The sequence below is a fragment of the Eurosta solidaginis genome, chromosome 1, assembly GCF_040869045.1.
Source record: "Eurosta solidaginis isolate ZX-2024a chromosome 1, ASM4086904v1, whole genome shotgun sequence".
Taxonomy (NCBI): Eukaryota; Metazoa; Arthropoda; class Insecta; order Diptera; family Tephritidae; genus Eurosta; species Eurosta solidaginis.
The window spans coordinates 121,853,660-121,881,197 of record NC_090319.1 but is presented as its reverse complement, the minus strand read 5'-3'; the positions used below and the strand labels follow the sequence as shown (position 1 = coordinate 121,881,197).

General features: G+C 36.0%; 1 protein-coding gene across 4 annotated transcripts in view; it reads right to left on the bottom strand.

The window, feature by feature from the left end:
- Positions 1 to 27,538, bottom strand: part of LOC137236796 (solute carrier family 22 member 3) — a 514,473-nt gene that overhangs the window by 462,575 nt on the left and 24,360 nt on the right. For all 4 annotated transcript variants that reach the window (XM_067759793.1, XM_067759795.1, XM_067759796.1 and 1 more), the window contains exon 2: positions 6,497 to 7,161. In XM_067759793.1, the coding sequence (XP_067615894.1) occupies positions 6,497 to 7,029 (533 nt within the window). In that variant the 5' untranslated portion in view covers positions 7,030 to 7,161. The remainder of the gene's footprint in view (positions 1 to 6,496; positions 7,162 to 27,538) is intronic.

Below are 27,538 nucleotides of genomic sequence, written 5' to 3'. Positions count from 1 at the left end.
TGTTAATAAAATTATTGCACTGTAAGCGAATAAGTAAATTTATAAGTATGTTAGCAACTTAGTTAAGTAAGTAGTATAAAAAAGAAATTGCCAAATAATAAAGATAAGTTCAGTTTTTGTCATTCAACGGAACGGATTGGTGTCATAATTTGTATGTACCTAATTAATGTTTAAAGTAATTATATTTAAAATATTTTTTGAAATGTGGTTTTACATAATTTATATTATATTATTTTTTGTTTTTATGTTTATTATAGTTCCTCTGAAGACGCTTACCATGAGTAATCGAAATATATTGATACAAAATAAATAAAACTAGCGTTTTAATTTATGATCCATAGACCTCAAGCCAGCTTAAAGCATACTTTTTAAAATTTCTAAATTAATTAAATTTAATTCAAATTCATAATAAAACAGATAAAACATGCAAATATTTTGCTACAAATAACAAAAATCAAATATAATTAATCCTACTAATACCTATATTCTCTCAAAGAAATCATCTTAAGAGAAAATCAGAGAAATCTTGTTAATGTTAACACAAGTTGAAGCTGTTGACTGTTAATATTGAAATTTCAGGGAAAGTGGTGAATCGCAAGACGTGTGCACAATAAAAAGTTGGAATCTAGCACTTCCGCCTTCTCATTAACAGCATGATTCTAATGTGGTAACAACTTTCTTCACCAAGGCAACTTTCTTCATGTCGTAGCTTTTGTACCCTTTTGGTATTCTGCCCACGAAAGTAGCCGGATAATTGTTTACCCACTAAAATAGGTGGTAACATCGATGTAACCACACAAAAGTTGTTGTTTATAAAAAGGCAATACTGAAAAATAAAGAATTGTGAGCGCAAACAAAAATTTTTGAAGATAAAGATGTTGCATGCGCGAACTTCAGTGGAAAGCAGCGGAGCTTCACAAAATTCTAGTAGGTCACTTCCACCACACCACAAATTTTAACACGATTTTTAACATAATTTAAGCGCACAAAATACACCGATTGTAGTTCTAGAGTGTAAAAATATAAATTCTGAACACATTAGCTGAATTAAAAGTGTACAAATAATTGTTAAATAATAAATAGACAGTGGTAGTTTAACAAATTCTGCTGTGGTAAGTGGTGAAAGTGACCTACTAGAGTTTTGTGAATCTTGCTTCACACTATTTTTCGTCCCTGCAATGTCTCTATCTTTACATTGTCTCTGGCGCAAATAAGTAAACATAATAGTAACAAGTAAGGACAGGACTGTCTTCGGCTGTCCCGAAGACTTTATACCTTTCATGAAAGGGCTGAACAATAATCTTATCTCATTCGTAATCTCCGAATAATCGGATGTATAAGATAAGAAATATATAGTGAACAAATCTACATACCTAAACGATTTTTAAGATAAATATAAAATAAACAAGTAAGGAAGGCTAAGTTCGGGTGTAACCGAACATTACATACTCAGTTGAGAGCTTTGGAGACAAAATAAGGAAAATCAACATGTAGGAAAATGAACCTAGGGTAACCATGGAATGTGGTTGTATGACATGTGTATCAAATGGAAGGTATTAAAGAGTATTTTAAGAAAGAGTAGGCCATAGTTCTATGGATGGACGCCATTTAGGGATATCGCCATAAAGGTGGAGCAGGGCTGACTCTAGAATTTGTTTGTACGATATGGGTATCAAATGAAAGGTGTTACTGAGCATTTTAAGAGGGAGTGGGCCTTAGGTCTATCGGTGGACGCCTTTTCGAGATATCGCCATTGAGGTGGACCAGGGGTGGCTCTAGAATGTGTTTGTACGATATGGGTATCAAATGAAAGGTGGTAATGAGTATTTTAAAAGGGAATGGGCTTTAGTTCTATCGGTGAACGCCTTTTCGAGAAATCGCCATAAAGGTGGACCAGGGGTGACTCTAGAATATGTTTGTACGATATGGGTATCAAATGAAAGCTGTTAATGAGTATTTTGAAAAGGAGTGATCCTTAGTTCCATAGCTGGACGCCGTTTCGAGATATCGCCATTAGGGTGGGCCAGGGGTGAATCTAGAATGTTTGTACGATATGGGTATCAAACCAAAAGTGTTACTGAGCATTTTAAGAGGGAGTGGGCATGAGGTCTATAGGTGGACGCCTTTTCGAGGTATCGTCATTAGGGTGGGCCAGGGGTGACTCTAGAATGTGTTTGTACGATATGGGTATCAAACGAAAGGTGTTACTGAGCATTTTAAGAGGGAGTGGGCATTAGGTCTATAGGTGGACGCCTTTTCGAGATATCGCCATTAGGGTGGGCCGGGGGTGACTCTAGAATGTTTGTACGATATGGGTATCAAACGAAAGGTGTTACTGAGCATTTTAAGAGGGAGTGGGCATTAGGTCTATAGGTGGACGCCTTTTCGAGATATCGCCATTAGGGTGGGCCAGGGGTGACTCTAGAATGTGTTTGTACGATATGGGTATCAAATGAAAGGTGGTAATGAGTATTTTAAAAGGGAGTAATCCTTAGTTCTATGGGTGTACGCCTTTTCGAGATATCGCCATAAAGGTGGACCAAGGGTGACTCTAGAATGTTTGTACGATATGGGTATCAAACGAAAGGTGTTACTGAGCATTTTAAGAGGGAGTGGGCATTAGGTCTATAGGTGGACGCCTTTTCGAGATATCGCCATTAGGGTGGGCCAGGGTGACTCTAGAATGTGTTTGTACGATATGGGTACCAAATGAAAGGTGGTAATGAGTATTTTAAAAGGGAGTAATCCTTAGTTCTATAGGTGGACACCTTTTAGAGATATCGCCATAAAGGTGGACCAAGAGTGACTCTAGAATGTTTGTACGATATGGGTATCAAACGAAAGGTGTTACTGAGCATTTTAAGAGGGAGTGGACATTAGGTCTATAGGTGGACGCCTTTTCGAGATATCGCCATTAGGGTGGGCCAGGGGTGACTCTAGAATGTTTGTACGATATTGGTATCAAACTTAATGTGTTAATGAGCATTTTAAGAGGGAGTGGGCATTAGGTCTATAGGTGGACGCCTTTTCGAGATATCGCCATTAGGGTGGGCCAGGGGTGACTCTAGAATGTTTGTACGATATGGGTATCAAACGAAAGGTGTTACTGAGCCTTTTAAGAGGGAGTGGACATTAGGTCTATAGGTGAACGCCTTTTCGAGATATCGCCATTAGGGTGGGCCAGGAGTGACTCTAGAATGTTGGTACGATATGGGTATCAAACGAAAGGTGTTACTGAGCATTTTAAGAGGGAGTGGACATTAGGTCTATAGGTGAACGCCTTTTCGAGATATCGCCATTAGGGTGGGCCAGGGGTGACTCTAGAATGTGTTTGTACGATATGGATATCAAATTAAAGGTATTAATGAGGGTTTTAAAAGCGAGTGGCTATTAGATGTATATGTGAAGGCGTTCTCGCGATATCGACCAAAATGTGGACCAGGTGATCCAGAAAATCATCTGTCGGGTACTGCTAATTTATTTATATATGCAATACCACTAACAGTATTCCTGCCAAGATTCCAAGGGCTGTTGATTTCGCCTTGTAGAACTTTTTCATTTTCTTCTACTTAATATGGTAGGTGTCACACCCATTTTACAAAGCTTTTCCAAAGTTATATTTTGTGTCAATAAACCAATCCAGTTACCATGTTTCATCCCTTTTTTCGTATTTGGTATAGAATTATGGCATTTTTTCATTTTGCGTAATTTTCGATATCGATAAAGTGGGCGTGGTTATGGTCGGATTTCGGCCATTTTTTTATACCAATATAAAGTCAGTTCAGATAAGTACGTGGGCTAAGTTTAGTAAAGATATATCGGTTTTTGCTCAAGTTATTGTGTTAACGGCCGAGCGGAAGGACAGACGGTGGACTGTGTATTAAAACTGGGCGTGGCTTCCACCGATTTCGCCCATTTTCACAGAGAACAGTTACCGTCATAGAATCTATGCCCCTACCAAATTTGAGAAGGATTGATAAATTTTTGTTCGACTTATGGCATTAAAAGTATTCTAGATAAACTAAATGAAAATGGGCGGAGCCACGCCCATTTTGAAATTTTCTTTTATTTTTGTATTTTGTTGCATCATATCATTACTGGAGTTGAATTTTGACTTAATTTACTTATATACAGTAAAGATATTAAATTTTTTGTTAAAATTTGAATTTAAAAAAAAAATTTTTTAAAAAGTGGGCGTGTTCTTCATCCAATTTTGCTAATTTTTATTTAGCTCATATATAGTAATAGTAGTAACGTTCCTGCCAAATTTCATCATGATATCTTCAACGACTGCCAAATTACAGCTTGCAAAACTTTTAAATTACCTTCTTGTAAAAGTGGGCGGTGCCACACCCATTGCCCAAAATCTTACTAATTTTCTATTCTGCGTCATAACGTCAACCCATCTACCAAGTTTCATCGCTTTAACCGCCTTTGGCAATGAATTATCGCATTTTTTCGGTTTTTCGAAATTTTCGATATCGAAAAAGTGGGCGTGGTTATAGTCCGATATCGTTCATTTTAAATAGCGATCTGAGATGAGTGCCCAGGAATCTACATACCAAATTTCATCAAGATACCTCAAAATTTACTCAAGTTATCGTGTTAACGGACAGACGGACGGACGGACATGGCTCAATCAAATTTTTTTTCGATACTGATGATTTTGATATATGGAAGTCTATATCTATCTCGATTCCTTTATACCTGTACAACCAACCGTTATCCAATCAAAGTTAATATACTCTGTGAGCTCTGCTCAACTGAGTATAAAAAAGTGTTGCCTCTTGCTATACATATTTGATTCCATATACTTTCACAGTATATATTACAATATAGCTATGTAAAAACGTATGCATGTATGTACATACATATGTATATACACATCGTCTTGTTTATTCGTTAACATCGTATCTACGAGTGACACATTTTCGGTAAAGCCATGGCGGAACCATACACGGTGGCAGCATGGTGACATACCTACAAACATAAATAAAAATTCCGTGTACTTCGTTTTTGTAAATTCGATGGACAAATGTCAATATCGTACTGCGCCGGAAGTTGATGTATCAAATTAAATAAAAAAAGTTTATATTCAACTGTCCCATGCTGCCACCTTGTATCGTTCCGCCATGGGTAAAGCGAAGAAAACCAACTTTTAAATTTCACCACAGACACTGGTGAGTTTTTCGGTGATGACAGCGTTACCACTTTGGCCATAATCGCGAATGAAACAACTGGTAACGATTTTCGTTTACATAATGTTCTGGGTACTATTTTACCGGTAACGCTAAGAATCGGGCCGTAAGTGCAAATTCTCTGAAACTATTCTAGATATTTTGAAGAATTGTACATGAAGCAGATACGGATAGAAATTTAACATGAAAATGCAACAGCAATGTGAACCATATGGATCACATTGTTGTTGCATTTGCATGTTACATCTCTATCCGTATCTTGTTCATGTACCATTGGAACACGAGGACTATCTAAGGCAGTACCAAGATCTCGGAAAAGTATGCAACATGTAGTATCATACGGCTATAAGGAATAACCACCTAATTCCTATGTACAAATATAGGAGTTAGGCTGTTATTCCCGGTGCCCACATGGTGCTAAATGTTGCATAGTTTTCAACGCGCTTGTGACTGTTTTAGATATTTTTGGCGATGGAATTTTAGCGTTATGGCCGAGCTACAATGAAGTTTTTCATATAGATGCGTTCAACGCAGTCTTATGCATGCCAGTTACATCGCCACAATCACGCAAGATGTTCCGTTAGTAAATATAAAAGACCTCCTACTTGGCATTTGAAGTTTTTTCGCCATGCCCATTCATATACAAAATTTCGCGAAGAAATGTTATAAACATTCTCACTATGCAAGAAAAATACTTGCCAACATATTTTGTGTTCTATTCATTTGTTTAATTAGCAGTTTTTAACTGTGAAACATTTTAGAAAAGTAACAAGTCTGCGAAAAAATTGCACTTGCAAAGTGTGAAAGCATCCTTAGCCAAATCAAATTTCAAATTCTTCTTCTTATGCTTTGCTTGCAACAAAAGTTTTAAGATTGCTACTTTTTCATGCTGATGGCGCAAGTGTCGCTTGATCTACCCTTCTCCATAAAAATACGTGCATTCTACTCATAATGAATAAGATTGTGTTAAACGCATCTATCTGAAAAACCGCTTATGTGACTGGGCTTTTACCGAATGTTGGAATTAAAGTGCGGGCACACTAAGCGACGCGACACGTAGCGACAAAATATTCTTTGCATGTATTCTTTTGGAACGATGCACACATAGCGACAGTCGAAAGACACGACACGACCAAGTTGACCAATTGGGCAAAAATGCCGCGAATATTTTGTGGATCGTGTCGCTACGTGTCGCGTCGCTTAGTGTGCACGCACTTTTAGGGGTAGGTTTGAGTTTCATATTCCATTGGTCCATAGTATGTATTCTTTATTAAATGAACTATGTAACTGTTACTTACTAATTCAGCAGATGATTTGCCAAAACTCCGCCAGTGAGAACGCCAAACAAATGAAAGAATTGTGTTACTGATACCAAAATGTCACGTGAGCAGACTAAGTCATACTGCGTTACTACTGAATGATATTCAGTTCTATGCTCGAACTGCTGACATGGGATGATGTTCGCGTTACGTGAAGTCGGCTCCTCCCATAAGCGAGGTTCTAGCTCGGGCCGCTCATATCGATAATATTTATGAGCGTGCTCTTGTGCATCCTCATATATATTACAAAAGTCTATACTAAATTCTTGATCATCAACTTCTTCCTTTTGTGGATGTGATACTTTTATCCACAGCGTTTCATTTTGAGGTGCAACAATATTCTGTGGTTTGCAGAAAAATTCACCATGTCGCGGCGCTGGTGCTGTGAAAATAATGCAGGCCATAAACCATGATGATGGAATCTTACACAAAAAAATTAACAACACGGTGCGTAATTGCCAACGACCCCATTTCCCCATGATGCTTCCGACAACATCGACTTTGTGATCCATTGAGCGGTATGTGGTTCCCTTCTGATGTTCGAGAAGAAGACTTATGGATGGATGTAAATTATACTGATGTATGTGGCTACTCGTTGATACATATATACCCTCAATTTACTGTACAATGTAGCTTTGGTGCGTCTAAAATAATCAGTGTAAATTATTGTATAAATATTTCTTGGATATTTTATAATATAATGTAATAATGGAAGGTGACGGATGTAAGTAGTTTCTTGCTCTAGAACGCCCTTAGAAATTAGAATGATATCGCTTTACGAAACTGCTTTTTAATTCAGAGGAAAGAACGTATGGTAAACTATAGGATCGATTTTTCTAAAAAAAATATACAACGGCATTACTTTTTTCCTCCAATTTTGTTTTGTGTTGACTTGTCTCTTATTCAAACCTGTGACAATTCTTATATAATAATTTTGTTTATTTAAAGAAATTATCAAGATTTAACAATTTTTCGAGTTAAATTATGGTAAGATGTTTTGATATTTAAAAAATACCTATGCATAATAATTGGTCTAATCATCTTTTTACAGTTTCTTTTATAGGTTTTGTTGGGTCGTAATATTAATATTTTAATGCTTAATCGTGGTGGTCCGGCAAATTCAATCAGCCATAATCATTACGTAAAGCCTCTTCGTGGAGGGTGATAGTATCGATTAAGATTTTTTACACTTACTTTACCAACCGTGGCTTTCTGGTCCACGCCGAGCAGCGCGTTCGTCTTCAGACACAAACTATAGCATTTGTCAGCAAGGTAATTCTTTACTTTAGCTCACAACTGCTAAAGATGCCATTGTCGGAACAAGGAAATTTAAATACTGCGACGTTGCTGACGGTAATTATTTACTTTAGCTCACAATTGCTAAAACTCGTTCAAAAGGTGTCAAAAGACGCGTTTTGAATCCCAGAACCATGAATCCAAAAGCGGAAATTAAAAATTTTTTTTGTCAAAAGATATTTCCAAAAAACCGAAAAATGGCCCCGGAGCTTGGAACACCTTTCTACATTGGCGGACTTCGGCAGCGCTTATAAAAAATTACCCTAGGTGGGTCCAACACCGGTTTGGAGACCAAAATATATCCCCGCAAAACACTTTTACCCACATTTTTTCTTGTGGGTAATCAAAATCATCAAAATTACAACAACCACACGAAAAATTAAAATTTTGTTTTGCAAATATCTCCGAAAAGAAATACAATTTTCAATTTCCGCTTTCGTATTCGTAATCCTGGTTCCAAAGCACGTCCTTTTGACATCTCTCCCGATATTTTTGGACGAGTTTTAGCAGTTGTGAGCTAAAGTAAATAATTACCGTCAGCAACGTCGCAGTATTTAAATTTCCTTGTTTCGACAATGGTATCTCGGGGACGGAAATGAGGTAAAATTTGCCATTATGTGTTTTAATTCAGACCAGAAAGTGAACTTAAGCCAAGCGGACACCATTCCCATTAAGGGATAGGCCTTGAAACCTTTGTCACGGTAGTGACAAAAAAGCTAACCGATGCTTTTGTTTTTCAGTTTTCAGTTGAACTTGTTGTATACTTATGCCCAGCTTCAAGGCCTGCGCCCAACTCGCTCTGCGGAGCGCATTATTCCATTACACCGTTGTATGACGACCCGTTTAACCTCAGCAGCTACCCAGTTCAATTAAAAGCAGAAGCTCGTCCGCCTGAATGGCCCTGTGCTTCCGTTCCCAACCTCGTGCCATTTGTTGGCTGGTGCAATGGTCTGACCAGGTGGACCCTACATAGGAGTGAATCCCAGGTTATGCTCGAAGATGTGCATTGTAGGAAAAAGACGATGACTCAAACAGGCTTATGGGGAGCTATAACAGCTGGCTTGACAACTTGGCTGTTGATCGATGCTCTTTCTGGCTTCGGACCACCTGCCCACAGTTGGCTCGGTTCAGAGGGTGGCCCAAGTAATATAACTGCTCCATGCACCTTCATTTGTCAACCCCAAGGGCTCTCTAACATTAGTCGTTTTTCTCTATTTTCTGACGGTTATGTAAAGTGCTAACGCAATCGATAACGGAATGTTGAGAAATCTACGAGTATAATAGGCCTACAACAAAAAAGCTGCATCTAAGTTATGAGTCAGTTTCGAAATGTTCAAAATAGGTTTGATATTAACACAAATAAGTTTGATATTAACAGCCGCACCTTGTGGCGAACCTATTAAAGAGCCTTCAGTGTAGTGGGCCAAACATCGATCTTTCTACAGGTTTGCTGGATTAATACTCTAAACCAGGACCTGAGTTGATAGCCTTGTCCGATCTGCTGTTGTGTTGTTTAATTTTTTCTCGAAAATATTTAGTTATTGAAGCACTTATTTCAGATTACTTTGAGACATTAAGCAAAGGGCAACCCTCGATTTGCAACGTCAACTAACATGGAATATTAGTTGGTATTGTACTCAAGAACAATATATGCCCACTTCAAAAAAAAAAATAAATGTAAGGCGCGATAACCTCCAAAGAGTTCTTAGGTCGAGCTTTTCTTCCAATCTTCGTCGTTCTCCTCTTGATTTTCCCTACAAATTGGCCTGACGGGACCTACATGTTTTATGCCAACTCCGAACGGCATCTGCAAGGCAGATGAGTTTTCACTGAGAGCTTTTCATGGCAGAAATACACCGGGAGCGCTTGCCAAACACTGCCGAGGGGCGACCCCGCTTAGTAAATGTTCTTCTAATTGAAAAACCTTAATTCTAAAATTTTGTTGGTTCTTTGCCCGGGGTGTGAACCCAGGGCATACGGTGTGGTAGGCGGAGCACGCTACCATCACACCACGGTGGCCGCCGTATAATTCAGACCGGATATAACTTTTTGGGGTGACTCTTTATATTAATTTCAGACCAGAAAGCTAAATTCATGCTTCCAAAACAAATTGATTTGCTACAAAAATTATAAAGTTGCATAATGATAAGTAAGTTAATTATTTACATTATAAAATTGCACTTGTACCACGTTTTGAAAAAGTATGAAACTATGTACTATTTTACAAAGATCCATCATTCTCTTGTATTACCAAATTACAATATGGAAGCTAAGGGCGGTCGATATGACAGCTCGTCGCCCCAGAAAACGAACGGCGAATGTGAAATTTAGCAATTTTCAACTCTTGATGCAGAATAACTAAATTGAGCTTGAGCTTTCAATTTCTTCGATCCACTTTTCCTATCTCCATTAGTTTTCGAGTTATTTAGTATGCAATTTGTCGCATGTTAACGAAAATAACCATTTGGGTATGTCTTTTGTCATATGTGCTAGGAATATGTCACATACGACAGATTTCTATAGAAATTCATCTTCCATTATTGCTATTAAACATTTGTCGTTTGTGGCGCTAAACTGACCACATACAACATTTGCATACAGGTAAATTTTAAACAATTGTCGTATTCATACATAGCTTAAAGCGGAGTCATTGGTGCCGTTTGTCGTATCGCTGTAGTCGTATCCCTAACGTAACCCTATACGATACATTGTTATCAATTAATGGTGCCTTAACCTAAAAATCGTGAAAATTTCATAAAAATTAAGAAAACGCAAAAAATTAGAAACATATTCCACAAAAAATAAGTCTCCTAGTCATAACGTATCCAAAACAATGAATAAAATCTACAAAAAGTTATTAAATTCAGCAACCCAAATATTTTTACGTTATGGATACGGAGAAAAACCAAAAACCAATTGGTTGGCTACGATACGGTTACGACCTTAGCGTTACGGTACGGCACCAATAATCGATTACATTGATTCCCATAACGTTGGTCGAATCAGCTGTTATAAGGTTACCGAAAAACGCACCAATGACTGCAGCTTTAAGCGGTGTAACATGCCAACCTAATATAAACGCACGCAAGTCATTTTCTGTCAAAAATGTCTCATTCACATACAACTTGTATGAGAGCAACCCAAATTGAATTTGCTGCGTGAAACCCTAACTCGATTTCCAATTATTGTTCTGCGTGACATTTAGATTTGACGTTTGCACACATGCTTTACATTGTCGCAACGCATGCCTATTTGGGTTAGGGCAAAAAACGCCGGTTGTTTGCGTGCGCTAAAAAAACGCAGTGCGGTTTTATTAGGTTGGCATGTAATGCATGAAATTTCTTCAGTCAGCTGCCTATCGTTGTGCGTTTAATCGCCTGCGGCAAAATTAGACCAAGATCTCTCAACGTAAGTTAAAATATACGTCTATTATGCTTTTAATAATAAGAAAATAGTGTGTATCAAATATTATTTAAATGTATTGTAAAATATTTTAGGATGATGGGGAAATATTGGTGGACTCCACATGTGTGTTCACAATGGCGAAACAAGGACACTTTGTATGAGTAAGTACTTAAACCATTTTCACATATTAACAGAAATAAGATATAAAAAATATAGTTCCAGTCATTTATCTGAAGAAGAAAATATACCACCGTGCAACCTTAAAAAATTTTACGAAAATGAAGGAGATATCCTTGACATAAGTGCATCTGCAAGTACTTCACGGGTCATCTTGCAACCACTACCCTCTGACTATAGATCTTGTGAGTTGTTTATAGTTCCTTAATATATAAACAAAAAGTCTTATAACTTTATCATTTCAGCTTCCAATAAGTCTCCAACACCCACTAGAAAACGCCAAAAGAATCCCAGCTTATGGAAGCAGAACATAAGAAAAAAATTAAGAGAAAGAAGAAAACCATATACGGACAGGAATGGCATACAGAGATCTGGAAGAAATGTTGGCTTGCCTTGCGGCGAGAAGTGCTTTCATTAATGTACCCAATATTTTAATGAGCATGCCCGTGCAGAACTTCACAACAAGTATTGGAACCTCGACGACGCACTATGGCGCCTTTTGTGTTTTTTCTTTGCAAAAATCATAACTTTTGAACTAATTAAGATATTTTAAAGATTTATACTGCACCTGAAAGCTAATTATTTTAGCTTTAACAATTTAAAATACAGGATGCCAGAATAACAGAGTGTGTCACAATAATTCGTCAAATTTGAAAAATTGTAGAAAAAAACAAAAAAAAAAAACTGAAGGACAAACTTTGAAATTTTTTTATGAGGATGTATTTGAACACGAAATCAAATAAAGTTATGATTTGTATGAAGGAGTGTGGCTCTACCCACTTATGATTAAAAGTTTTGTCTTATTAGCAAGGTTATCAATCTCCACCAAACTTGATGGACGCATTACTTCTTTTAAGATTTTATACTCTTATAAAAGTGAAATGTGTACGCTAGGAAATTGCTTGAAAATACATTGTATAAATTTACTTACATATTTTTGAAAAATTCAAAAACCAAATATTTTATTAATACTTAACTAAGAAACATTATTAAAAGTTTTTCAATGTTATTGTATTTGAGCCAAAGATGAACAACTAATAAATTTTTGAGCACTGCCCACTTATGATAAGCAATTATATCTTAATAACCGCTTTACCAATTTTATTCAGCCCTATTCTGCATTTCGACTTGGATTGGAATTTTTTTGATTTGGCAATTTTGGTATTCTGTGTTCCAATCTCTTTCGATCCAACTTCGAATCGTTCGATTTTTTGTATTCTGCATTTCGATCGTAGTTCCGTTTTTCTAAGTTGCAAATTAGTTGGCGGAAAAATATTTTCTTTTTATTTTTTTATTAATTCATAACAGAATTTTAACAAAAATGTAAGTAAAACTTGTTAAGAAACGTAGAAGGCTTGATGATGGTTGTTTTTTATATGTTTCCAGGTCAAAAACAACATGTCGATGTCGAAGTCCTTGGACGTATTTGCCCCGCAAAAGTATCTAACACATACTTGAAAGCATCCTTGTTAAGTCGAGAGTTTTTTTGGACCTAAATAAGAGAATAAGTCTTTAAACTTTACCACTTTTAAGTTCAATTTCTTACAATTCGTCACTCATCTCAAATGGATTACACAAATGTCGCAATATTTGCCTTTCCATTCTCGTCTGGCCATTTTCGTATGCGTTGCTTTCCAACTCCACAAATATGCCGCGGCTATTGATTCCATTATAATAGACAGCTATAATTTGTGTCTGTTCGTTGGGTCTAGTTATATGCCAAAGCAAGCTGCCGGCGTAGAGGAAGGTGAAGCGAAAACGTAAACAATCCTTGCGGAAGGAATAAATAAACCTTTATAAAGTATTTTAGGCCAGTGCAATGAAATTAGCATCCTTAAAATTCAGAAAATGTCAACTATATTCGTGCAGGAATCCGTTTTAACAAAACTTGGTGGCCACAGCAGGGAATTGGCCAAAAAAACGACAAAAAAACACTTACAATTATGAAAGCACTTCACTCAAAAAAATATAACACTCCGGCAATATATTCTATTGCTTTTTTTTTGAACAAAATGGCGTGGATAATAAAATATAAACGTTTTTCAGTGTTTTTTACAAATTTGCTTTAATTTATTTTGTTCCAATGTTCACACATTCCGTACCAACAGATGATTTCGAAAAATCATTTGCTCTTCCTCTTCTCTTTACGATTCCGTCGTAATGCAGAATACCAAACTTCGATTAAAGCGGAGCGGAGAACGGGAACGTAATCGAAATGCAGAATAGGGTTGATTGATTTCTGTTAAATTGTATTAGTCTTCTGATAGCCAAAGCCTAAGCTTTAAAATAAATATATATAAAGGGTGCTTCAAAACTCATCTTAAAATTTGATACATTTTAAAAAGATGTAAAAACGAAAATTATATGATTATAATTACTAAATGAAATAACTGTAATATTTATAATAAATAATAAACTTGTATTTATTGATTTCTTTTTTCTTTTTCAATAAAATAACAGAACTAAGTATTCAAAAATGTTTCTATTTTGGATATTGAGAAACATTATAATAAGCGTTTTAGCCTGGGAATGCTCCATATTATGAGCACACCTAATGATAATAGAATGAATTTTAAAAGTGACACCGACCAATGTGCATATGCATATCGACATCTATTGCTGAAGCAACAACAACATGCAGTGCAAGTTTCACGGTGCTCAGCAAACAGCGTCCAGCCAACATCCCGCTAAAAATTTACCCAATGACAACAACTAAACACCATAGTTATGGCTCATGTACTTTTTTCTGTTTTATTGTTCCTTGTCCTATGTATTATTGTTATTGCAAAAATTTGTTTACACTTGCGGTATTTTCAATTGTTTATTTTCGTTCTTATGCTTTATTATACTTAATTTTTGAACATCTGATCAGTCGATCAAACGTAGTCGTATGTGTAAGTTCCTTTATTATATATCTATATGCAAAATAGAATATTATTCTAATTATCCTTTTTCTATTTGTGTTTGACAGTCATGAAGATGATTTCAGACTGAAATCGAAATATCGACGAAGTAAAACTAAAATACAATATTAAATATTGTGTTTTATTTAACTAAGGCCTATCAGCTCATTAAATTTTTTACAATTTTTTGCAGATGCTAAGTTTGCACGGCGGAATATAATAAATTATGGGTTAAAAATTAGCTGTGCTATATTTCACTTGAATTGGATCACGCTTAGAATTGCTCCGTCTACCACAACGAGGGTCCTGGGTTCAATTCCCGGGCAAAGTAACTACTTAAATAGAGAAACAAGTTTTTTTAAATTAGAAAAGGGTTTTCTAATCGGGGTCGCTCGTCGGAAGTGATTTGGCAAACACGCCGAGTGTATTTCCGCCATTATAAGCTTCTAATTTAAGATGGATCTGCCATCTGTTCGCAGCTGGCATAAAACATGTAGGTTCACGTGTGTTTTATGTATCAAGTTATGGATCGATCTTTTTATAGTGTGGATTAGAGTTTTTTTATCTCACAGGGTAAAAAAAATATCATAATTGTTAGGGGCCACCCCCTAAAATGTTTCATTTTGTTAAATTTTATGCGCACCGCATAGGCAAGCACAACACACATCTTCGCGGGAACGCGTTCTATCCTCTCACCCACAAACAAAGGGTAGTCTGCTGTGCCCATTAGGAACTAAACTGCTATAATTTCGTGTAAAATGACTTTTGAAGTAATATTTTTAGGTATATTTTGGTTCACAAATTTGGGACACAGATAGACCATAGCAACTGGCTAAAAAATTTTTGCTAATAGTAAGGGAGGCGGTCCACGACCCCTTCGATTAATTTTTACCTATTTTTATACATTATAACGTTAAGTATACTGACCTTCACCAATATTACAAACACAATGGGTCAAATAAGTCGAGGGATTACAAAGTGAGCAGTGACACCCTCCGCCCCCTCCTCCCACCCTATGGTACAAAATTTATAAATTGTTATAACTCGAAATCAAATTTCTCCTAAATCAAGAATATTTAATATCTGGCTCATACAGATCGAGATCTAAACAATTTTGGAATAACGATCAGTGGTGGTCTCCTTCTCCTGCCGCCATCCTTCCTCCTTCAATTGTTTTTATTAACATGCTTTTATTACTTTTACCTGTATGTTTGTTTGTAACTCTTCATTGGCTTCAACGCGCCTGTTGCCTTATTAACATGCTTTTATTATTAGATTCACCTCCGGGATCCCGTCAGGGTTATTTTGGGCCCTTTTCAGGACTATTCCGGGATCATTTCGGGATGGTTTTCGGAATCCCTTCAGGGTAATTTAGGGATTTTTTCGGGTCTGTTTCGAGATAATTTGGGGTGCCCTCCGGCATCATTTCTGTATGATCCGTCCGGGATCCCGTCAGGGTCATTTCGGGACTATTTATTTATTTATTACAGCTTATAAGCCTAGTTTAGAAAATCCATATCACCATATCGGGATCATTTGGGGACCCTTCCGGAATCATTTGTGGATGGTTTTCGGGGTGCTGTCTGGGTAATTTCGGGACTTTTTCTGGACTATTTCGGGATCGAGATAAATTTAGGATGGTTTTCGGGGATCCGTTGTAGCATTCACTCATTAAGATATTCATTCATTTGTACAAACATATATTTTGACCCGTTTTGGATGGTCTTCTTGTCTCTTACATACATATTAATACATTTGTACATACATATATTTTGGCTCGCTTTGGTACGGCCTGAGATTCATTGACATATTCATTAATTTGTACACACATATATTTTCACACGGCACGGTAAACTACGCCGTGCGCCGTCTAGTAACTTGAACCTTACTGTTACTGTTTAAAGCTGACCAAATGCTCGCCCAAGCTTTTACCTGCATACAAATTATTCCCACGATTTATTTATGCTTGCGTTGCATTTCCCGCAGCTAATTTTATTTATGCTTAGAATGTAGTTCCCAAGAAAATGAAAGTATATGTATGTAATACACTTAGTTTGTAAGTATTAGTGTAAGTAGGTATTTTAGCTCATAGAGATTTTGTATAAAAGAAACGGCTTTTTAATAAAGAAGAGAAGTCAATGTTTGAATATAATTCTAACAACACACTATCTAAACTTTATTTATTATATGGCGATTCTGCCAAACTTGCTCATTAATAAGCAGTAACCTGCTAAAAAAGCAAGACTAGAGTTTAGCCATCATTCAAGTATTGTCAGCGGACTGCTGTTCTGAAGCAGACTGCTGAACTCTTGAAATGATCCTGCCTAACCTGATAAGCCTCATTAGCAGAACATCTTAAGTATTCACACAAGGATCCTGCCCCAAGGCAGCAATTTCCTGGAACATTGAAGAACATAAAAAATTTTTGAAATATTTGCTAAACGTACTTCCACAATATCAAGAAATGGGCTTGGAGTGAAAAACCGTTCGAAAAATAAACTACTGAAAAAAAACACAATTTCAAAGGCAAAAAAGTGTGATGGACAAAACGAAGAAGTTATTGACGGGTGCTAGAATGAACAAATACCACAACTGCAGTGAATACCAGCGATCATAAAGAAGTGTAATATAAATTGACAAGGCAATTACAGAAAACTGGGACTCATAATAACGACTGGCAGCACAACGCATAAAGAAGAGTGGAATAGTACCTAAGTAATTGGACTGACAGCATTAGAAGAATATGAACATTTTTTGACTGGCGGCGGTAAAACAACATGACTGGCAGCAAGTAGTATAAATCAGATTAATTTTGGCAACTTCACGGTTGCTCAACCAGTAGCAGACATTTTTAATTTCTGCTTAGGAAAACATTTTTTTAATTCCTGCTAAGTTTTTTCAATAAAATAATTTGTTTAATAATTTGGGAAAAATTTACACAACGTGACATCAGGACGGACAAGGCGACAGCTGTTTCGATTATACCTTGTAAATCTCTTCAAAGCCTTTTCTCCCGGGAGTGGGAGTCGAACTCGCACCCCTACGATAGTTGAAATGGCTGTAAACGCATTCAGCTACGTCATGCCTGTTGTGAAGTCTTTCCCAATTGCCTTCTTTTTTGCATATTTTTAATCTTTTACACATTGCATACTTCGTATGCAATTATGTGTTAAAGCTATGCTTGGTACGGCGGTTTTCAAAGAAACTTTGGTTTTGTTGCTGTTTTCGTTCTATTTATAGAACTACAACGAATTAACCAATTTGGTCTGTTTGTATGATTTTTAATAATCGGGGATTGCCCATATTGCTTTTTTTAAATGTATGAAAACATTTATTTGAAGCAATTTTTTTTTTTTATAATTTTATAATTTATTTAATAATTTGGGAAAAATTTACACAACGTGACATCAGGACGGACAAGGCGACAGCTGTTTCGATTATACCTTGTAAATCTCTTCAAAGCCTTTTCTCCCGGGAGTGGGAGTCGAACTCGCACCCCTACGATAGTTGAAATGGTTGTAAACGCATTCAGCTACGTCATGCCTGTTGTGAAGTCTTTCCCAATTGCCTTCTTTTTTGCATATTTTTAATCTTTTACACATTGCATACTTCGTATGCAATTATGTGTTAAAGCTATGCTTGGTACGGCGGTTTTCAAAGAAACTTTGGTTTTGTTGCTGTTTTCGTTCTATTTATAGAACTACAACGAATTAACCAATTTGGTCTGTTTGTATGATTTTTAATAATCGGGGATTGCCCATATTGCTTTTTTTAAATGTATGAAAACATTTATTTGAAGCAATTTTTTTTTTTTATATTTTATAATTTATTTAATAATTTGGGAAAAATTTACACAACGTGACATCAGGACGGACAAGGCGACAGCTGTTTCGATTATACCTTGTAAATCTCTTCAAAGCCTTTTCTCCCGGGAGTGGGAGTCGAACTCGCACCCCTACGATAGTTGAAATGGTTGTGCTTAGGAATTTTTTTAAGGAAAATTTTACTTAGAATAACACGTAGATTTCTATCAACAAAAAAAAAATTACAAAAAAAAGAACATTTTTGAATTTTGTAAAACACAAGAGTACATTGGAATGCCCAATAAACATTTGAAAAAGAAAACAAATAACTTATTTTTCTTAAATGGTATACAAAACCATATTTGTAGAAAAACTATAATATTTCTGCTTACTTGCCATCAAACAGAAATGAACAGATGGGAAAAAATTTATAATGAATTACCGGAAGGAAAAATAAAGGCAGAAATATCATATAAATGTATAAACAAAAATACCTCAATAAAGCCTGAAACAATAGCTAAACACTTAACAATTATTTTAGAATCGCTAAATAATTTGGGAGAATCAATACGTAAATTAGATCTCATACTCACAAACAACCATCACACAGAGGCACACCAAATTTTTTCGAGTGTAAGAGACAAATCAGTATCTTTACTGGCACGGTACAACATAGAAATAACAGTATCAACTACAATTGAAGAAACCCTTCAAATTTGTTTTCAATACCCTCTTGTTAGAGTCCCCCTCAAGTCAAATTTCATTAACTGAAGATACTACAACAACAGAAGTTCCAAATACGACCACTGAAATGGCACAAGGGTAGTAGATTTCATCAAAACAGCCTCATCAGTCCTACGTGAGTTTGATGGTAGGTCTGAGAATTTGAATAGTTTACTAGATGCTCTTGATATTCTTGAAAGATAAAAGGTAATCATGAAGCTCTGGCTATAACATTGATTGAAACTAAATTAAAACCAGACTTAGCAATTTTTTTCTACACAAACAGCAGTCAAATCTATGTACAAGAACTGCTTCAACGATAAAGTCAAGATGATAATGCACACATCAATGAACGATGCCATTGCCAAATTCACCAATAGTTGCACGGAAATAACAGGCAGCTCAAATACAATTATGAGCATAAGGCAACAAAACCAATATCGTGGTGGCTTCCGTGGAGGCTACTGAAATAACAACTATGGAAATTATCGGAATAGAAGATTTAGACCACAAAACCGATTCAACAACTTTAGACAAAATAATAATTCTGGAAGTGGACAAACCGGTAGTCCTCAAAACAGAAATAGAAATTTCAACCAAACACGAAATAATACCGACAATGTACGTAATTACACCCAGCAGGAAAACCAGAACACTCCATCTCAACAGTAGATAAGAACAAAGTGTGTATACTAAATCTACACCTAAACAACTACACTGAAAGAAATGGTGCTAGTAAAATCAACAAATCTATTCTGTTGTTCTTGACTTAACGGAGATTCGGTGAAATTGATCGAATTATGGTTAATTCGATCGAGTTCTTTGTCAAGCGAACAAATAAGTTTAGCCATTTCAACAGAAGAGAAATTTTCGCTCTTAAGTTAACAAAATTCGGTAAAATTGACAGATTCCTAATCAATCTAACTGATTTTTCTTTTAACACAACTGATCTTACAGGTCATTTCAACAGCGAACAACAGTAAATGCATGAGCAAATTTCGAAGAGAATTTTACGCTCACTGCGCTCTCTACTTTGTACTTATGACGATGGAGCCACTTGTTAAAAAAAAAACACCAAATAAGAAAACCACCAAATCCAAAAAACACACAAATTGGGAAAACAACAAAAAACTAGTTTTTCAGTTATCAATACAAATCAAAAAAAAAAACTTTTTTTAATTTAATGTGCATAACACTGCAAAAAATGTGCGCTACCGGGACAGCTATTTATTGGGCACAATTTTGCTACTTCTTCTCCAAGCGAAATGTAAAATTACGCCCTCTTATTGCAAAGCCTTTGTTTGAACGAACAGGATTTTCCAAAATTAGTAACATTTTGTTCAAGCTTTTACGAATTTTCACTCACGCGATCGAATCTAATAAGATAATAAAAACATCCTTTTTTAATGTTGATTTTTCCGACAGCATAAAAGTTTGAGTTGTTTTGGAATCGTTTCAAAATAAAGTGTTACGAGATAGAGGTTTACGCCGGTCACTTAATCGGCGGCGGCGGCGTAGACTCTATTATATACCGGCGGCGGGGCCAGCGCGCCGACAAAGTGATCGGCGTAAACCTCTGAATTGAATGGCTGGATTTCAGAGCATCATATTGTCAACAACTAATGAATATCTAAACATACTGCTGATGTCAATGGTATTTTTGACGATCTGGAACAATATCATTAACTTGCGGATTAGTACCTGGGAGTCTTGTAAAGCGTAAATTAAATAAAAATAATATTTAGAAAGGTTTTGTTTATATGTATTTAAGGAAGTCAGCGGACGTTTCGGCCATTTCGGAAATATTCGCGTTTTTCGCCTAAAAATCTAGTGGATCGTTCAAAAAATTTCGGGAGTAGCTCCTTGCGAAGAGGGAGAAATACTTAAAATGGTCACACTTTTGTAGCGTTGTGGCGATAGCTGGCTGATTCCAAAACTGAATAAACTCCGCAAATATTTAAGTTGATGGTATTGGGTATTGCGTATTGAGGTTTATTCTCTAATAATTAAATCGAGATTTATACATATATGAAACATAAAATTTGTTTTGTTCGTACAAGAAATAATCATGATTTGCAACTTACTTGATATTGGACTATACCGCTTCACAGCCAGCAATCTCAACTTAAGTTAACTTGTATGCAAAAATTACTTATACAATGTAGAAAATTATCAAGAAAAATGAACCCATTGCGGGCAATGTTGCGTGTATGCATAAAACAAAAGGTATACATAAAACAAAAAGGTACTAAAAAATTTTGCTGCCACAGTGCACGACAAGCGTAGTTTCACCGAAGATGTTCTGGGCTAACTCTAATACCCGACGTCTCCACGATTTCTTTAAATCATTTATGGCTACATGCTGGTCACGCACAAAGGCGACTTACGGTTGCTATTAATTATCTATTTGACAAAGGGCGCCTTCAGTTTCTTCGGCTGTTTTTAAGAGCTACAATTCCCGACGTGCAAACAGTAGCAATCCCGACCACCAGTCGCTACTACGCATCCTGGCCCTTATACCATATGCCAGCACAGAAGCCATAGAACTGCGACTTCGAACTCATACCTTCGTCGACGTCACTTTCCTCGAAGCTCTAGGTGTAACTCCGAAGACATTCTGACGGATGTTTTTGTCGCGCTATGCTTCCGAGTTACATAACAAAAAAACATCTTTAAACGTTAGGGAGTAACTATTCGGTCATGGATGCCGCCTCGAAATCATAAGCAGTCTAAGTGGATACCATTACGTAACCCATGGGTGAAAACCGTATAATCCTCGGCGCATCTATATAAAAAAAGTTTAGAAATTTAAACCAAAATTCGCAGACGTTTGTGTTCGATACATTGACCTCAATAGTCTTCGTTTCCGGCCTTATAATATAAGAGCTGATTATGGATGACCGCCTTCAGTTTCAGACAAGTTCGACTATCCCCTACGTTAGGGTAGTAGAACACCCGGTAATTTGGTCGACTGTCTTGAGAAAGCTTTTGCTTAACCACTTTGAGTGTTCTTGCGAAGGACAACGCCTAACCTGGTTAAAAAATGTGCCTACGTATTCACATTTGCAACTGAAGCCGCCACGTGTAGGTCGTATTTAAGCATGTTTGATAGGCTATATCCAATATGATTCACTCCAAGGGACTAGTTGAGGATAGGGCCGCCAACTTTGGGAAATGTCATACCGGGATACTTGGGTGTTGAATGATGATGTGTGAAAATCAAAATTAAGATTACAGACGCTATTTTATAGTTAAGCAAATAAAGTGATATTTCAAACCCTTCTCATACGTGTTGAAGATATATGCAACTTAAGTGTGAGCTGAGAATCATTTCAAAGGAGAATTTAAACCACTGGAGCCTACTAAAGTATTTTGCATCACTGATTTCGCTTATTCTTTCAGCCAATCGGGATATAAAATTCGGCACCTTTTTCGCGCAACTTGCTTTTTTAACAACTTGAGAACAATTTGAAAATATGTTCGACTTGGGATTTTTTATTTAAATTCATTGTATTTTATTAATTTTTTGAAAAAATTATGCGAAGTGAGCATTTAAATTTATTATAGGCAATTTATTGTTCATCCCGAAAATTGGTCCGATATGGTCGAAAGGGGTATCAAGGGATGCGCATCACTGTCAGTTATAAAAATATAGAAATAAAATCATTAGAAATGATATGTACTTATGTGTAATTTATACAAATAAAAATAAAACTACGTAAGTTTAAAAATATATTTATCCGGCTTTTATTTTTTCCACAGGTATTATGTCATAGGTATGAATAGAAAACTCTATTGATGTAAAAGTTTACGCTATGAATCTAAAAAACAAACAGAAATATATGTTATTTCAATATTTCAATTCGGTTTTTCTTTCAGTGTACATATCCTCCAGAACTAGTCTAAATAATTCACTTTCAACACTCCTAGTAGATACAAGAGCAGATGTATCAATTATAAAAAAGGGTCAAATTGATGATAATGTCCCAATAAATAATTCACAAATAACGGATCTAAAGGGCATTGGACAGGGAGTAACGAACACACTATGTACAGTTAAAGCAGACTTAATAGGAGATGATATTTTAAGCACACAAATTCCACACAGTAAGTAGATGATAATTTTCCAATTCCATGCGATGGAATCCTAGGACTGGGCTTTATTAAAAAATATAATTGCATTTTGGTTTATCGGATAAATGAAGACAGATTAATTCTAAGACCCCATGATTTTCTACAAAATATAATAATTCAAATGACAAATACACCCACTGTCAATACAATCTTAATACCCCCTAGATCAGAAGTAATTCGACAAATTAATATAAAATCCGACAACTCGGAACTTTTTATGCCACATCAACAATTAAATGAAGGAGTCCTCATTGCCAATACAATAGCAAGCAAATTTTTCGTTAATGATTACGTACTATTTAAAAGCAGTATAAAAATAACACTAATAACAAAGAAAAATTAGAAAGACTTAATAAAAACTTCACCCAATTTGCTAGCGAACAATTAAATTCACTATGCTCAGAATACATAGATATCGCAGTAGAAACAGAACCCATAACAGCCAACAATTTTTATAAGCAAAAATAACATATAAAAGATCATAACCCCGTCTACACTAAAAATTATAGATTGTCGCAAGCACACAAAAATGAAGTAAATAATCAAGTAAACAAATTACCTAAAGATGACTATAGAACCTTCAATGTCCGAATACAATAGCCCAATCCTATTAGTACCAAAGAAATCTTTACCCGGTAACAATGACAAAAGATGGAGACTAGTCATTGACTACAGACAATTAAATAAAAAACTAACTGCAGATAAGTTCCCACTCCCGAGAATTGTTAGCATTTTGGATCAATTGGGACGAGCAAAATACATTTCATGTTTGGATCTAGGGCTTTCATCAAATAGAACTAGACCAAAATTTTAGAGAGTTTACTTCTTTTACGGCAGGTAATGGCACTTACCGTTTCAAACGACTCCCCTATGGCTTGAAAGTTGCACCAAACTCATTCCAAAGAATGATGACCTTAGCATTCGCAGGGCTGAAACCCTCACAAACATTCTTATATATGGACGACCTGGTAGTGTTAGGATGCTCCGAAAAGGATATGTTAACAAATTTAAGGCATGTATTTACAACTTGCAGGAAATATAATTTAAAATTACACCCCGATAAGTGCGTATTCTTTAGTGATGGGGTTACTTACTTAGGACATAAATGCACTATAAAAGGAATGCTACACGACCCAAATAAATTTGAAATTGTTCAGAACTACCCAACACCCAAAACAGCTGATGAAGTCAAACGATTCATTGCTTTTTGCAACTACTACAGAAGATTCGTTCCAAATTTCTAGAATACACTAGAGTTTTAACACGACTCTGCAGAAAGAACGTCTCTTTCGATTGGACGAAGGAATGTGAAGAAAGCACTACGTAGTCCAAATATCTTACAATACCCCGATTTAAATAAAGAATTTTGTATAACAACAGACGCCAGTGGCTATGCCCAGTCCTTAGCTAAGAATATGAGGGAAAACATTTACCAATTGCCTATGCATCAAGATCTTTTACAAAAGGAGAGATAAATAAAGCGGCAATTGAAAAAGAATTAGCAGCCAATCACTGGGCTATCACTTACTTCAGACCATACGTATGTATATGGTAGAAATTTTCTAATTAAAACTGACCATCGACCTTTAACATACCTGTTTTCAATGGAAAATCCTTCATCAAAATTAACTAGAGTAAGATTGGATTTGGAGGAATATGACTTTGAGGTGGAGTACATAGCTGGAAAAGAAAATTACGTAGCCGACGCAGTATCCAGAATAAGTATTAGGAATCTAAAAGACACTACAAGATCCGAGACCAAAAAACCAGCCAGCAATAATATAAATGAAGAAAATAAAAGTCACATAGAGAACCCTATAATATATGAAGCGGTAAATAAATTTGAAGTAAAAATACATGTCGAGCTCCTTTTCGATCCCCCGAAATTATATTTCAAAAAGGCAAAGAAAATGTGTAGCACAATAGATGCAAGTAACCTAATTGTTAAGGATAAAATTGACTTAGGACAATTCTTTATCGGACTTACAAAAGAAGCCTAAAGATAATTATACTCGAGTAAGCAAATTTAAGGAAATCGGCACCAAAGTTCTCAAAAATCTAACCAGAGGTTATGAATTTGACAAATCCCGGGAAAATTAAAGAAATTCTTCATAAATATCATGACGATCCTATCTGGGGATGCCACTCAGGAATAAATCGCATGACAGGTAAGATCAAGCAAAAATACAGCTGGAAAATTATGAGAAGTGACATAAAAACCTATATAAAAAATTGCATCCCCTGTTAGAAAAACAAAGTTAACAAACACATAAAAGAGCCAATCGCTATAACGGAGACACCTCCGAGAGCATTTGACATAGTACAAATTGATACAGTTGGACCATTACCAAAATCAATTCATGGAAATGAATATGCAGTTACTATCGTTTCTGATTTAACTAAGTACTTGGTAGCAATTCCAGTACAAAGTAAACACGCAGTGACGGTTGCTAAAGCCGTATTCGAGCATTTCATTCGATTTATGGTTGTATGAAAACAATCATAAGGGACATGGGAACAGAATACAAAAATAACTTGTTTGAGGAATTATGTGAACTTCTCAAGATTGAGCATAAAACTTCAACACCATACCACCATCAAACTTTAGGAACTGTTGAACGCAGTCACAGAACGTTTAATGAATATGTACGTTCTTACATATCTAGGGACAAAGACGATTGGGATGAGTACCTCAGCTATTTCACATATTGTTACAACACAACACCATCTACTGTACATAAATATTGTCCTTTCGAGCTCGTATTCGGAAAAAACCCACAAACTTACGAATTTCTAAGAGAAAATACAATAAGCCCAATCTACAACCATGAGGCTTACGGCAAAGAAATTAATACAGACTACAAAGAGCTATGAAATTAGTTCATGAAGCTAAAATAACACAAAAATTAAATTACGATAGAAGTAGCCATAAAAATAGATATAGGAACCTAGTATTAGTCAAAGATGACACAGGTCATAAGTTAGTTAATAAATTTAAGGCCCATATAAAGTAAAAAACATAGATAAGAAAAATAATTGTACGCTAACTCCTCATAAAATAGAAAATAAGAGTGGCACAAAAGAAAAAGAATTAATAATTAATAAAAATAGGCTTAAACTAGCATAAATCCAAAAATAGTATATTAGTTTAACCAAATAGCAATGTCACTCGCTTGAATAAATACAAGCATCCTCTTTACTCATAATATCCATTAAGTTCTCATAAGATAATATGAAAAAAAAAATTGTAAACAAATCCAAAGGGAACATAAAGAATACATAAACAGATAAATTTACGTCATAAATCAACAAAATAACTATGTAAACACACTCATTTGTACAAACATATATTTTGACCCGTTTTGGAATGTCTTAAAATGCATTGACCCTTACATACATATTAATACATTTGTACATACATATATTTGCTCGCTTTAGCACGGCCGGAGACTCATTGACATATTCATTAATTTGTACACACATATGTTTTCACACGCCACGGTAAACTACGCTGTGCGCCGTTTAGTAACTTGAACCTTATTATGTTACTGTTTAAAGCTGACCAAATGCTCGCCACAAGCCTTTACCTGTATACAAATTATTCCCACAATTTATTTATGCTTGCATTGTATTTCCCACAGCTAATTTTACTTATGCTTAGATTGCAGTTCCCAGGAAACTGAAAGTATATGTAATACATTACATACTATGTAATACACTTAGTTTGTAAGTATTAGTGTAAGTAGGTATTTTAGCTCACGGAAATTTTGTATAAAAGAAACGACTTTTTAATAAAGAAGAGAAGTCAATGTTTGAATACAATTCTAACAACACATTATCTAAACTTTGTTTATTATAACTGGATCCCGTCTAGGTCATTTCAGGACATTTTCGGGATAATTTTGTGACCCTTCCGGGATCATTTATGGATAGTTTTCGGGATCCGTCCGAGATTCCGTCAGGGTAATTTCAGGATCATTTGGGGACCCTTGCGGAATCATTTCGGGATGGTTTTCGTGATCCCGTCGGGACTTTTTCTGGACTATCTCAGAGTCATTTCGGGACTTTTACGGTATAATTTGGTTTCTCGGGATCCCGTCAGGGTCATTTCGGGATCTTTTGGGGACCCTTCCGCCATCATTTCTGGATGGTTTTCGGGATACCGTCAGGGTAATTTTGGTACTTTTTCGGGATCATTTGGGGACCCTTCCAGAATAATTTCTGGCTGGTTTACGGGATCTGTAAAGGAACCTGTCAGGGTCATTTCGGGTATATTTCGTGACCATTTGGGGCCCCTTTGGTATCATTTCTGGTTGGTTTTCGGAATCCGCAAGGGATACCGTCAGGGTCATTTCGGGATCGTTTTGGGATCATTTCTGGATCTGTCCGGGATAATTTTTGAACCATTCCGGTATCAATTCTGGATGGTCTTCGGGATCCCGTCAGAATCATTTGGGGACTATTTCGGGATCATTTCTGGGTCTGTCCTGGATCCCGTATGGATAATTTGGGGACCCTTCTGACATTATTTCTGGATGGTTTTAAGGATCCCCGGGATCATTTTGGGACCCTTCCGCGAT